The 14375-nt window shown below is 41.0% G+C and overlaps 1 protein-coding gene across 6 annotated transcripts in view; it reads right to left on the bottom strand.

The window, feature by feature from the left end:
- HIPK3 (homeodomain interacting protein kinase 3) overlaps nucleotides 1-14375 on the bottom strand; it is a 144999-nt gene that overhangs the window by 100767 nt on the left and 29857 nt on the right. For 3 of the 6 annotated variants that reach the window (XM_060262830.1, XM_060262828.1, XM_060262829.1), the window contains exon 2: nucleotides 6394-7495. The exons of the other annotated variants lie outside the window; for them this stretch is intronic. In XM_060262830.1, coding sequence (XP_060118813.1) covers nucleotides 6394-7493 — 1100 coding nt within the window. In that variant the 5' untranslated portion in view covers nucleotides 7494-7495. The remainder of the gene's footprint in view (nucleotides 1-6393; nucleotides 7496-14375) is intronic. 6 annotated transcript variants of the gene reach the window in all.

Here is a 14375-nt window from a genome sequence, read left to right as displayed (position 1 = left end):
CTCAGGGCGGCTCACAGACACGGAACACCGTGATATAAGTAAAATACAGTATAAAACAAACAATTTTAAAATACAATTCAGTTACAAATTCAATCACATAGTTAATTAGATGGATAAAACGGTGCTATAAAGTGCAATAGATCACAATCATGTACAAGATGGCGGGATGGCTACAGATCCATTTAACCAGGTTCTGTCCCAAAGGCAAGCTGAAACAGAGAGGTTTTGCAAGCCCTGCGGAACTGGTTCAGGTCCCGCAGGGCTCGCACCATCTCTGGAAGTTGATTCCACCATCGAGGGGCCATTGCTGAAAAGGCTTGCTCCCTGGTTGTCTTCAGTCTAGCCTCTCTTGGCCCAGGGATTTTTAAGAGGTTTTGGGAGCTAGATCTCAGTGCTCTCTGGGGAACATATGGGGAGAGGCGGTCCCTAAGGTAGGTAGGTCCTCGGCCATATAGGGCTTTAAAGGTGATAACCAGCACCTTATAGCGAACACTGTACACAACCGGCAGCCAGTGCAGGTCCCGCAGCCCAGGCTGCACGTGTTCCCACCGAGGTAGTCCCAGCAGCAGCCTGGCCGCCGCGTTCTGCACTACCTGGAGTTTCCGTGTTCGGCATAAGGGCAGCCCCATGTAGAGGGCATTGCAGTAGTCTAGTCTCGAGGTGACCGTTGCGTGGATCACAGTTGCTAGGTCGCTGCGTTCCAAGAAGGAAGCCAACTGCCTCGCCCTCTTGAGATGGAAGAAGGCGGATCTGGCCGTGGCAGCTATCTGGGCCTCCATTGATAAAGAGGATTCCAGTAGCACTCCCAGGCTCTTGACCCTGCGCACTGGTATCAGTGACGCACCGTCAAAAGCCGGTAGGGTGATCTCCCCTCCTGGTCCGCCCCGGCCCACGCAAAGGACCTCAGTCTTCGCCGGATTCAACTTCAGCCCACGCAGCCTGAGCCAGTCAGCCACGGCTTGTAACGCCTGGTCCAGATTTATAGGGACATCGCCAGTCCGGCCGTCCATCAACAGATAGAGCTGGGTATCATCAGCGTACTGATGACAACCAAGCCCGTACCTCCGTGCAATCTGGGCAAGGGGGCGCATGTAGATGTTAAACAACATCGGGGAGAGAACTGCCCCCTGAGGCACCCCACAGTGAAGTGGGTGTCTCTGAGACAGCTCCCCCCCAATTGCCACCCTTTGTCCCCGACCTTCAAGGAAGGAGGAGAGCCACTGTAAGGCTAGCCCCCGAATTCCTGCGTCGGCGAGGCGGCGGGTCAGCAGCCGATGATCGACCATGTCGAACGCAGCTGACAGGTCTAGCAGCAGCAATACTGCCGAGCCGCCTCGATCCAGTTGCCGCTAAGAGATTGCAGCTAAGAGATTTTAGGTTCAGGTTCAATTAAGGCAGGGGTGGCCAAACTTGCTTAATGTAAGAGCCATATAGAATAAAAGTCAGATGCAGATGAAGCAGAGAAATAACGAGGTCCGCATAGACTTATTGATTTGAAGCGAGGTTTACTTTATGGTACCATAAGCAGAACCCAGTTGGGCATGGGTCCCCAAAATGACTGAGTTACAATTATTCTACATACAGCCAGTTTTATTCACACAGAAAACAAACAGGCAGGCACATAAGCTTATCTGATTCAACATTCCCCACCCCTTGCAACTCCTTCTAGTACTTTTCCATTCCTACTGTCTCCTTCCTTTATCAGTTCCAGCAAGAAGCTTCTCAATGACGCCCCTTTGTCTTATCCTAATACATATCTGTGAACACACACCCACTGAAGGCTGTCTGTGCTTCTAACAGCAGTTTTACAACAGACCCCTTTAGTTTGAAGACAAAGCATATTTTTACTCAATATGACAAATATTATTATTGGGGTATTAATTAATTATTCAGGGGCTCTCCTTCACAGAGAACCATAAGACATGAACAAATATTACACACACATCTTTATTAAAACTCTTAATACATCCTTTGCACAGAAAGATAAAATACATATGTATGAACTTTACAACGTGACCATGCTAAAAAGAGCCTTTTTAAAAAAACAAACGCTGGGATTAACAGTCCCCATAAAACCAGCTTAGGGAATTATTTTTTTTTGTGCCAGTAGGAGAAGGAAACACACATGTACCTTTTGCATAATTATGCATCCCTCTTTGCCTTAATACCAAGGTTAGTAAATATAGCTCCCACAAGAGCTATGAAGCTAAGGGGGGGGGGGACCCTGTGCTGCCCTCTTTACTTCTGTCATTCCTTCCAGTTACTCCCTGAGCTCTTGTACTCTTTCTCTTCTCTAGGTCTCCTAGTGACCTCTGTGGTGGTGGTGAAGATCTTGCAAGCCTGCCAATTTCCACTTCATTTGCCGCTTCGCACATGGTGGAAACAGTCACCTACCTATGGGTCAGTGTTCAGAGGCTGACTGAAGTTCCAATGCCAAGCACGCTCACTTGAGAGTAAGCCTGCTTTAAATTCCTCCTCAACCTCCAGAGGCAACACAATATATGTGAAAGAACCACATATGGCTCTCAAGCTGCAGTTTGGTCACCCCTGAATTAAGGTTTATAGAAAAAGATTTCACTGAAACAGTTTCTGGGTATGGTTCAATCCCCTCTCTGAAAGGTTCTGTCATAGATTAGAGGAATAAAATAAGAATGTGCTTTATAACGACACTGTAAACTGAAGTTTCATTTAGCTACCATGGTTGATAGATACTGAGTTAACATTTGCAATTTTTCTTTTAAAGCCCTTTAAACTAAAAGCTATTGCCATTCATTATAGAAGTAAATTCAGTACGAAAGCTGTGTGAATAAGTATGCTTGTCTGTACTGCACCTTGTGCAAATCAACCTCAATGGCAACCAAGCATTCTAATGAGGGCAGAAGGACTTTTTATACATTTTTCCCATTCCATAATTTTATAAGACCCTTTTATGTTTTCCCTTAGTCATTTTTGCTCTAGACCAGTGTGTATGAGTTGTCCTTGAATGAAAGGTACTCTAACTTGTTCTTTTTGCGTACCTTTAAGTGATCCTTCTGTACTGTCTGCTTGCAATTCCTCCATTTTGAATAACTGTTCTAATCTATTATTCACTTCTTGACTCAAGATCACTTATGAGTAAGTTAAACACAGGTCCCCATGTATATTCCCTAAATAATCAGTAATAGTGATAGTAATAGTGGATGTTCTTACAAGACAAATGAATTTAATCAGACTAGCTTTCCCCCACATTATTTCTTGCAATTGCAATTACTTGCAATACTATACCCCCCCCAAAAAAATTCTAGTTGCTAACAATGGAATATGTCTACATTTTGCAACACACATTTCCAGAACCTAAAGAAATTGGCCAACATTATGTAGACCACACCCTATTTATAGTGGTTTCCTACAAGAATGAGTTACCAGTCTATAACAGAAGCTGTTCTCTCATCATATGACTGCTAACTTTACTTTGGAGTCTTTGATGAGGAGTTGTGTTGTATGCTTTTGAAAAAAACAAGTATATAAAGTCTATCTCTGCCTGAGTATCTTTGACCTACCCTTCTGAAAGCTTAGCAAGGCAACCTTAGCAAATTACCACAGAAAACTTTGGGACATCCAAAGAAGTTCATAGAAAGATTGAGTCCTCCAAAGCCCCATAAACCCACCGAGGTAAAGATCCGTATGCACATTCTCTTCATGAAAAGGCAGGAGCTTTTTCCAATTTCTGAATCTTCACAATTTTATCAATAACAATAAAGCCAGCATGATGTAGTGAGACTAGGATCGTGGAGACCCAGATGTCAATTCCCCACTCTCCCATGGAAGATCGCTGGGTGACCTTGGGCCACTCACAGTCTCATCCTAACCTCCCTCAAAGATGGGCATAAAATGCAGACAAGGAGAATGCTGTAAGCCACTTTGGGTCCCGGGGAGGGGAGGGGGGGTGGGAAGCTAGGTACATTTTTTAAAAAAAATGAATCCAAACACACGGGTCAGGCAAAGTATAAAATCTGTTTTTAAAAAAACTTAAAGAGAGTTTCACAATCTGAAATTAAGAAACACATTAGCTGAAGCTAATGGACCAAGATAGGGTCCAGTTTGCGCATAACAAAATTACTGTTAAAATATATCCATTAACCAAATGCCAAATCTTGTTAATTTCAGGTTTATAATTTTAACAGAACACAGGTGTCTTATACATAAACTTTCTTTGTACTGGCTATATGTGCATCAACTAAATGTAGAAACCAATATTCTTTCTAAAACAGATTGTTCTTCCCAGAATCAATATCTAACTAAATCCCAGTGTTAGGGCAGAACAGCTATAGTGAAAGACACCTAACATTAGTATAGAATTAATCAACCTTAACTCCACTAAGAAATAACTTGGCCAGCAGGAAATCAGTCCCAACAGAACAAGGTTCAATAAGAGTAAGGGTTAACAGGAGACCAAATTTACACAGAAAAGAAGAGAAAATAAAATATACTCAAGTGAATCCTAAAGTTCATCAATAATATTTACTAATGACAAAGTGTCCAAATATGTCAAAATGAATTCACTAATTTCAGATGCAAATATATAAGAATTTCAAATTCAAGTGAAAATATATAGGAGCACCACAGGAGGTTTTATATCATAAGCAGAAAATTTAAAAAGTGCCAGTTCAAACTGCCGGCTTGAGGAAGTACAACAGCCAACAAAAATACCAAGCTGCAATGTACTTAGTAATTACTATTCACAGTTTGTTTACATCTACATCAGGCAGCTGAACAGTAAAGCCAAACTACATTTTCAGCATTGAAATAATTAAAAAAAACACCTAAAGATTATTGTAGGCTCTTTGTTGAAATGCAGACCATTATTTTAACAAACTGCCTTTATTCATGTAATAGCTGCTGCTTCTTTTCTTAAAGTAACTGTTTTCACAAGGATAGCAGCTGACTTTTAAGCATGCTGACCTTGAGCAAATGAATGCACTTAGCAGCATGTACTTCTGGCTTATTTCACTGAACCAGTGAAAGAGCCTCACCATCTATAGTAGTCAACGGTTTCTGGCCACCATCCTCTGCCTATTTTAAGACATCCCCCACAACATTCAGTGATGCACAGTTCAAAGTGATAGAATAACATCTGAGGCTACGTTCCAGCTCAAGTTGTTTACAGAGGAATCTTGTTCTTGTTCTCATCATGCATTGCTTTTTTTCATCAATGAGAAAGCACGGTTATTGAAAATAGTTATTTTACTTCTAAAATTCAAAAGTCACCTCGCAACACCCAGTATACAAAGAAGAACAATCATATCAAATGGTGTGGGAAACATTCACTTACAAAAAGATAGTTAAGTCAGACTAACACGTGACTGATGGAAAGGCGGCCGCTCCACATTAGTAATGCTATATATAGAGCATATCAAAATATATTTATAGATATGGTATAAAAAATGAATGTTGATTACAACATAGAACTATTTGAACACACCCATTTTTACTGATTTTGCCTTGATATTCTTGTTCACCTTTATAATTAAACATTCTCAGGTCTATCATACATAATAACAAGATGTGTTAAACTAAAACTTCAACACAACGTGCACAGAACTATGTTGTCAATTTATCCATAAAATATAGCTTTGAATATAACAACTAAACTTTTAGCTATTAACATGGCCTACAAATAAGGGGTAGTCTTGACCATATTATCATTGGCCTGAATCAAAGGCTAGCAGAATATCTGTGACCAGTCAAATATCTAAGCATCTAAAAATACAGATATTATTTAACATAGACAGGACTTGTATCCAGAATCTAATACTGGCTCCTAAATGTTTTATTTTGATATCTCAGAACTGCAGATAACCTGTGAAATGCTGTCAGATAAACGTATATGAACCATACATCTTAAAATTAGCAACAGTTCCAATAGATCGCATATCAGCACTGGAATTTGTATCTCCAGAAGCAAGACCAGGCCTCGGATTCAGTGTGAACTCACAGGAGCACAGCTCCTGAACCTTTCTGAGAAGATCTGTAAGCACACGAGGGAAACAGAAGGTTTGCATATCTGGTCATATCTGTTTTAAATGAAAACTGATAAAGAAAAAGGAGGCATGATGTATCTTGCTAATACCCAAAGATGGTATTAAACCAAGCAGCAAAACACAAAAATACTTCATTACAGACTAAGGTTATCAATTTAGGCACATTTACTACACCCTGGGACAAACTAAGAACTGAGTAACATTGCTGCATTGAAATCACATATCCCTCTCACTTCACAAGAACATATTCTTCTACAGCAAGGAACATTTAATTACCAGAAAAGTTACATTCTGGCATTTTTAATACAATTTTTAAAACTAAAAATACAGATAAGAAGACAGTAGTAGAACACCCAAATACATGTGTACGTACCTGTAGTACCGAGACTGCAAATATGTTGAACAGACAGTCTTTGATACATGGCTGGCAGACCCAAAGTCAATTACTTTAACCCTATATGGCTGTCGGCCAGGATCTACCAACATAATGTTTTCTGGTTTGAGGTCAGCGTGTATTAAACCAAGACTTTTTAGTTTTTTCAGTGCAGTGGCCACTTGTTGCAGAATAGGCCGTATTACTTTCAACTGAAGAGGGCTAAACTTGTTTTGTTTCAGAAAATCGTATAAATTCTGTTCCAACATTTCAAAAACTAAGCAGGTATGGTTGCGATGCTGAAAGCACTCGTATGCTCTCACGAAGTTAAACTCATCAGCATTCTCAGTACTCAATCTTGCTAATATGCTCACTTCAATTTGTCCTTGACGTGCATAAGATGGATGGTTCTTCAGAATTTTGATTGCCACTATCTCATTTGTTCCTCTTTTCCAGCACTTTACAACTTGTCCAAAAGTCCCTCGGCCAAGGAAATCAAGAACTTCGTAAGTATTTTTCACAGAGCATAACACCTCATGATGTACTAGCTGATAATCACCATCACCATTGGTACCACTTGCTTTTGAAGTTGCAGTAGCTGTCACAACCGTCACTGGGTTCCCCAAGTTAGTTTGCAACATTGCAGGCAATATAGGCAGTTCATCAACAATCTGCATTGCGCCACTCTGATTCTCCAACTCTTCACTCTTACGCTTCAGTCCACATCGCTGGGGGCGGTCCAAGGCATTTAATTCACTTTCCTGTGTCCCAGTCCAAGGTGCTTCCCCTTGAGGTTGCTGTGCCCGCACTGCTAATATCTTTGTAGCACCTGCAATATTTTTTAAAGCAACACCACTGGTCTGCAGCAAAAAAGGCTCTCTCTGAGGTCTGTCAAATAGGTTTGGTGTCTGCGAGAAAGTACCAATCCTGCTGGGAGGCTGAGCAATTCCAAATTTTTTACCATTCACATAGATCTGTGGGTGAGTTCTTTCATGGTACACACAACTACTTGGCTCCACTTTAAGCTTCTTCACACTACAAAAGGCACTTGACTGAGTTTGATAAACATATGGTGGATAGACCAAGACTTGTGAGGCCATACCTGAATGAAAAAGGAGGAAAAGTCAGTATGATTTGTCATTTTTCCAGTTACTAATAAATGAATACATCTCTTTTTTTAAACAAATCATTACTTTCAGTAGTTTGTTTAGAGTACCTGCTCATCCCAAACTAAAAAAAAAAAGCTAGCCTATAGGCATACAAACTGAAGTTGTCTTTAACAAGCACAGACATGCACCTCAGTGCAACATGCCAGATCTTTTTGTTTGGCGTGCAAGGCTAGTTTTTTGCCTAAGTGACTGATGTGATTCCCCAAGGGACTGGCAATGCCATTGGGGCTCAGTTCACTCCCAGTGTGTTGGAGGGAGAAACTGAGCCAGACATACACACAAACTTTTGTTTGCTGGTAAACATCTTCACAGGAAGACATTACAGATCCTGGGAAATGGGAAAAAGTGCCTACCCTTGCTCTATGTTTTATATTGACAATACACTAATTCTTAGATACTATCAGCTGCCACTATTTCTGCAGCTGTGTTTTTACAGATGTCTTAAGGCATTAAAGTTGTATAACTTACTCTTTATTATTTATATGTTTGGATACTCTTCTGAGGCTGCCAAAATAACTTTCAAAACAACCATACACTGATGTTAACTAAATCACAACAAATCTGGTAGTTCTTATAGTCCAAAGTTAGTTCTTTCTGCTTTTGTTGCAACAGGCTACAATGGAATACCTTTTATTGTGACTGGTGTATATAAGGCAGATGGAAAGCCAAGAGGTGCAACAGGTCTGCATTATATTCTCTTAGTTCAGGTGAGTAGCCATGTTGGTCTGAAGCAACAGAACCAAGTTTGAGTCCAGTAGAAGAGGAGCGAGGAGGAAGAGGAAGAAGAAGAGGAGGAGGAGGAGACTGGATTTATATCCCGCCCAATACTCTGAATCTCAGAGCCTCAGAACAGTCACAATCTCCTTTACCTTCCCCCCACACACACAACAAACACCCTGTGAGGTAGGTGGGGCTGAGAGAGCTCTCACAGAAGGTGCCCTTTCAAGTGGCTGATGCAAGGCCATTCCAGCAGCTGCAAGTGGGGAATCAAACCCTGTTCTCCCAGATAAGAGTCCGCGCACTCAACCACCAAGTGTAAAACCAAAAAAGGTTAATTCTAGGTATAAGCTTTCAGGTGCAGGTACCCAGAATGTCATGTACTCAAAATTGAACTCTGTTGCTCTTAAAGGTGTCACAGGAGTCCAAATTTTATTATCTGACCTGGCTTCTTAAAAAAACAAAGAACTTTAGGTCTTAAGCTTTCTCCCAATTCGTTAATAGTTCACTGATATCTGTTGTGGAATTTAATAGAAATGCTTAAAACTTGTTTAGCATTCTCAAAATGACACTAAAGTTACCTTAACACCAATTCCTAGATGGAGAACAAAACAGCCCTTATACGAAAACGAAAATCAGTAGCAGCTTGCTTACTTATGCCTGGGAAGATACCAGAACTTGAGAACCTCCATTTGCTCTTAACACCCTTCAAACTAACATCTCATTCACTTTTGTATTTGTCTAACCTAACTGCATCTCAATATGTACATAAGATTCTCTTTAAACAACAAATTCCAAGAACGGCATGCTCCTACATGTACTCTTAAACAGACTTTTTTTAAAGACAAAGGTACAGAATAACCTACCTCACTCTGGAGAAACCCCAAAATAGTTTCTGGTATGAGCACTACTTACATTAAATCCAAAAACCAACCATCTCCAAGTTACATGTTATTCTGAGAATTATAAGCAAATTACAAAATAGCAACAATAAGAGTTATGAGTTGCGGTGGAGGGGGCTCAATAGTCATGCTGGCAAAAATGAACAGAAAGCAAAAGAACATTATAGTAAAACAGTACAAAAGCTATCAGGAAGTTTACCTTGACTTCCAGAAAGCTTTTGATAAAGTTCCTACTTACTCGAGAGTCATGGAGTAAAAGGACAGGTCCTCTTGTGGATCAAAAACTGGCTAATTAATAGGAAGCAGAGAATGAGTATAAATGGGCAGTCTTCGCAGTGGAGGACGGTAAGCAGTGGGGTGCCGCAGGGCTCAGAACTGGGCCCCATGCTCATTAACTTGTTCATTAATGATTTGGAGTTGGGAGTAAGCAGTGAAGTGGCCAAGTTTGCAGATGACACTAAATTGTTCAGGGTGATGAGAACCAGAGAGGATTGTGAGACATTCCAAAGGGATCTGTTGAGGCTGGGTGAGTGGGCGTCAATGTGGCAGATGAGGTTCAATGTGGCCAAGTGCAAAGTAATGCACATTGGGGCCAAGAATCCCAGCTACAAATACAAGTTGATGGGGTGTGAACTGTCAGAGACTGACCAAGAGAGAGATCTTGGGGTCGTTGTAGATAACTCACTGAAAATGTCGAGACAGTGTACGATTGCAATAAAAAAGGCCAACGCCATGCTGGGAATTATTAGGAAGGGAATTGAAAACAAATCAGCCAGTATCATAATGCCCCTGTATAAATTGATGGTGCGGTCTCATTTGGAGTACTGTGTGCAATTCTGGTCACCGCACCTCAAAAAAGGATATTATAGCATTGGAAAAAGTCCAGAAAAGGGCAACTAGAATGATTAAAGGTTTGGAACACTTTCCCAATGAAGAAAGGTTAAAACGCTTGGGGCTCTTTAGCTTGGAGAAACGTCGACTGCAGGGTGACATGATAGAGGCTTACAAGATTATGCATGGGATGGAGAAAGTAGAGAAAGAAGTACTTTTCTCCCTTTCTCACAATACAAGAACTCATGGGCATTCAATAAAATTGCTGAGCAGTCGGGTTAAAACGGATAAAAGGAAGTACTTCTTCACCCAAAGGGTGATTAACATGTGGAATTCACTGCCACAGGAGGTGGTGGTGGCTACAAGCATAGCCAGCTTCAAGAGGGGATTGGATAAAAATATGGAGCAGAGGTCCATCAGTGGCTATTAGCCACAGTGTGTGTGTATTGGCCACTGTGTGATACAGAGTGTTGGACTGGATGGGTCATTGGCCTGATCCAACATGGCTTCTCTTATGTTCTTAAGTTTGGAGCAAATGAAGCAAAAGACAACAAGTGAAACTACTGCATTTGAATATGGAACATCTGGCTTCCAGTCTTACCTGAGTGGCCCCCACCTAGTGGAATGGCCTGCCTGAGGAGGTCAGGAAGGCTCCCACTTTAGACTGAGAGTGAGTATAAATGGGCAATTTTTGCAGTGAAGGGTGGTAAGGAGTGGGGTACCGCAAAGCTCAGTATGATGTCCAATGCTTTTTAACTTGTTCATTAATGGTTGGGAGTAAGCAGTGAAGTGGCTAAGTTTGCGGATGACATTAAATTGTTCAAGGAGGTGAGAACCGGAGAGGATTGTGAGACACTCCAAAGGGATCTGTCGAAGCTGGGCGAGTGGGCATCAATCTGGCAAAAGGCTGGGTGAGTGGGCGTCAACATGGCAGATGCGGTTCAATGTGGCCAAGTGCAAAGTAATGTACATTGGGGCCAAAAATCCTAACTATAAATACAAGTTGATGGGGTCCAAACTGGTGGAGACTGACCAAGACAGAGATCTTGGAGTTGTAGTAGATAACTCACTGAAAATGTCGAGACATGGTGCAACTGCAATAAAAAAAGGTCAAAACTATATTGGGAATTATTAAGAAGGGAACTGAAAACAAATCAGCCAGTATCATAATGCCCCTGTATAAATCGATGGTGTAGCCTCATTTGGAGTACTGTGTACAATTCTGGTCACCATACCTCAAAAAAGATATTATAGCATTGGGGAAAGTGCAGAAAAGGGCAACTAGAATGATTAAAGGGTTGGAACACTTTCCCCTATGAAGAAAGGTTAAAACGCTTGGGGCTCTTTAGCTTGGAGAAACGTCGACTGCAGGGTGACATGATAGAGGTTTACAAGATTATGTATGGGATAGAGAAGATAGAGAAGTACTCATGGACACTCAATGAAATTGCTGAGGTAGAATGGATAAAAGGAAGTACCTCTTCACCCAAAGGGTGATTAACACATGGGTTCCTTCTTTCCTGCCTGCCTACCTATCTTGCGGCTATCAAGCGTCTGATGTTCATTCTATGTGATTCTTACATTAAGCAAGTTTGGCCACCCCTGGGCAAGAAGATGTTGTATGCGTATGGCTGAATATTTAATAAAAAATTAAAATAAATAAATAAATAAAGGCAAGAAGATGGAATACAAATTTTGTAAACAATAAATATTGTAAAACCTCCTTTTTCATGGCAGAAGTCTCCACTTCACAGGAGAGTTCAATTTTGAGCAGAACATTCTAAGACTGTTACCAGTTTCTCCTAGAGTTTCTTTCTTCAGCTTGCTTCTCCAACTTAGACATGTTTCAACAGCTACCTTTTTTAGCAGTTGCTTCAATTGCACTAAAGGTAAAAGTACCCACAACTTGAAGGTATACAAAAAAATTTTCAAGAAAATTGATTCTTCAGTAACAAAGCAAGAACAGTGTTCAAATGATACATTCAAGCAATAATTATCTGCAAATGTGAACAGACTGAGCCATATGGCTTCTCTGCTAATCTCTTGAACACTGACAGATCTGAGGATAGCTGCCAAAGCTGCTCTGCCCCGAATGGAATGAGCCTTGACATGACCTTCAAACTGCAAGTCCAGCCTAACTTAAAAGCAAGAAACAGGTATGTAATAAGCATATAGTCAAGTCAGAAAAGCTCTTGTCTACAGTGTTACCACACTGGTCTGAAATAATCCTGGAGAGGACCTAGAAGTTATTTTTTACAACTAAAGAATTCTCAGCACAAGTAGCAAATGTTATTTTGCACAGTCCCAGCATATTTGGCCGGCAGGGGGTGGGGGGGGGGAGGTAGAACTGACAAGTAATGTAGCCCTAATTAAGCATGGGCACTAAATGAACCATGAATCGCAATTCATGCTCAAAATGGTTCATTCCAAACCGGTTTGTTTGATTGCATTGTGCCCGAACTGGAAAACGAACTGGCTGTTTCCCTAGGCAGTTCATTTTTCCAGACAGCCTGTCAAGTAGAGGAGAGCCCATTGAAGGGTTTGATGCAAGTTTGGAGTCTCTAGCCCACTGGGGGGCTTGTTCTGCCTCCCAAACTAGCAAACCACCTAGGGGTACCTGCTTTGGAGGGCTGTACCCTGCCCCCCCCAAAAAAAATCAAATTCTCACCAAACTTGGAGAGCAGGTAGAGGAGAGTCCACTGAAGAGTTTGCTGCAAGTTTGGCATCTCTAGCCTACTTGCAGGCCACTTTACCCCTTCCTGAACCAAAAAACCAATGAACCAATTGATTCAGGAAACTGAAACAAACAGTAATTAAAAGGAATCAATGAATCAGACAACTCAATCAACCACAAAATGAAACAAACCACCATTTTCGCAATCCGTGCCCATCTCTAGCCCTAGTCTCTGTTGAAAATAGTTTTATTGTGAAAAACACAAAGGCAAAATAAATACTTTATTTTGTAAAGCTGCTTGAGAAAAGACTGAATGGAAACTAAAAACTTAAAGTAAAAGTGTTCCTTTAATGTAACACATGGATAAACAAAATCAGAAGTATAATTTCACCAAAATGCATACATTACATACAAGAAATCCTTTCCAAATATATCAAAGAAATCCTTTCCCAATATATATAACAGCAGCCAACTCTGAAAAGCCCACTACCATCAAATCTGCCTCACATTGTAGTATAATGTTACAGTGGAATTAATTCAGATATCAAGAACATTTAATTTTAATTCTACCACCACAAGTCTGACTGATACACACACACATACAGCTACTATTGATGAACATGAACCAAATTCTACTTATTTGTATAAACTATTGACTTGCCTTAACCTCGCAACCAGAACTGAGAAAATGATAAAAATCACACTTTTCAACAATGCACATTTTGCAAGTGCTACACTTTGATTCCATTGGGTCAGGCAGACCAGGAAAAATGACTCCTGATGAAATTGCACCACAGACTACAAAGAAAAGCTGTAACAGGATTCTCCCCAGACTCTATTTTTCATGCCTGACCAATGCAGGTTGTTACTTTTGACAATAACTGGGTGGGAAAAAACCCACAAAATATATAACATAATATTGTGTTATGCTTAAGCATACATTGAGAAAGTCACAGAGCAATTATAGTATGATTGTAGAAATTAAATAAATTGACAGCTTTTGAAAAATCTGCACAATCACATCAGTCAGATTCGACAATCTCTGCATAGCACTTTTTGCCAAATACAGTGGGTTCCAGTTTTTTTAAAAATGTTCCTTCCCCAGTGAAAGATGTTATTTTTTAAAGAAGAAGACTGCAGATTTATACACCACCCTTCTCTCTGAAACAGAGACTCAGAGTTGCTCACAATCTCCTATATCTTCTCCCCCCATAACAGATACCTGTGAGGTGGGTGGGGCTGAGAAGGCTCTCCCAGAAGCTGCCCTTTCAAGGACAACTCCTGCGATAGCTATGGCTAACTCAAGGCCAGGCCTCAGATTCAGTGGGAGCTCACAGGAGTGCAGATCCTGAACCTTTCTGAGAGTTCCACCTCCTCCTTCTAAGAGTTCCACCTCCTTGTCCATTGAATAGTATGTGCAGCTGCATAACAATCCCTGGATGAGCTCCACCACCTATTTTTCTACAAAATGACCCCTGCCCAAGGCCATTCCAGCAGCTGCAAGTGGAGGAGTGGGGAATCAAACCCGGTTCTCCCAGATAAGAGTCCACACACTTAACCACGACACCAAACTGGAAAAAATGCTATTTAAGGAAACTCTGTTTGGAAGCTCACTTACTCTTGAGAAGTATATGCCACACCTGGGAGCAGCACAATGAAGTAGTAAAATTATGACATTGTCCCACAACT

This window comes from Heteronotia binoei, chromosome 21 (assembly GCF_032191835.1).
Source record: "Heteronotia binoei isolate CCM8104 ecotype False Entrance Well chromosome 21, APGP_CSIRO_Hbin_v1, whole genome shotgun sequence".
Lineage (NCBI taxonomy): Eukaryota > Metazoa > Chordata > Lepidosauria > Squamata > Gekkonidae > Heteronotia > Heteronotia binoei.
The sequence above is the reverse complement of the archived record's forward strand: the minus strand, read 5'-3'. Positions and strand labels throughout refer to the sequence as shown.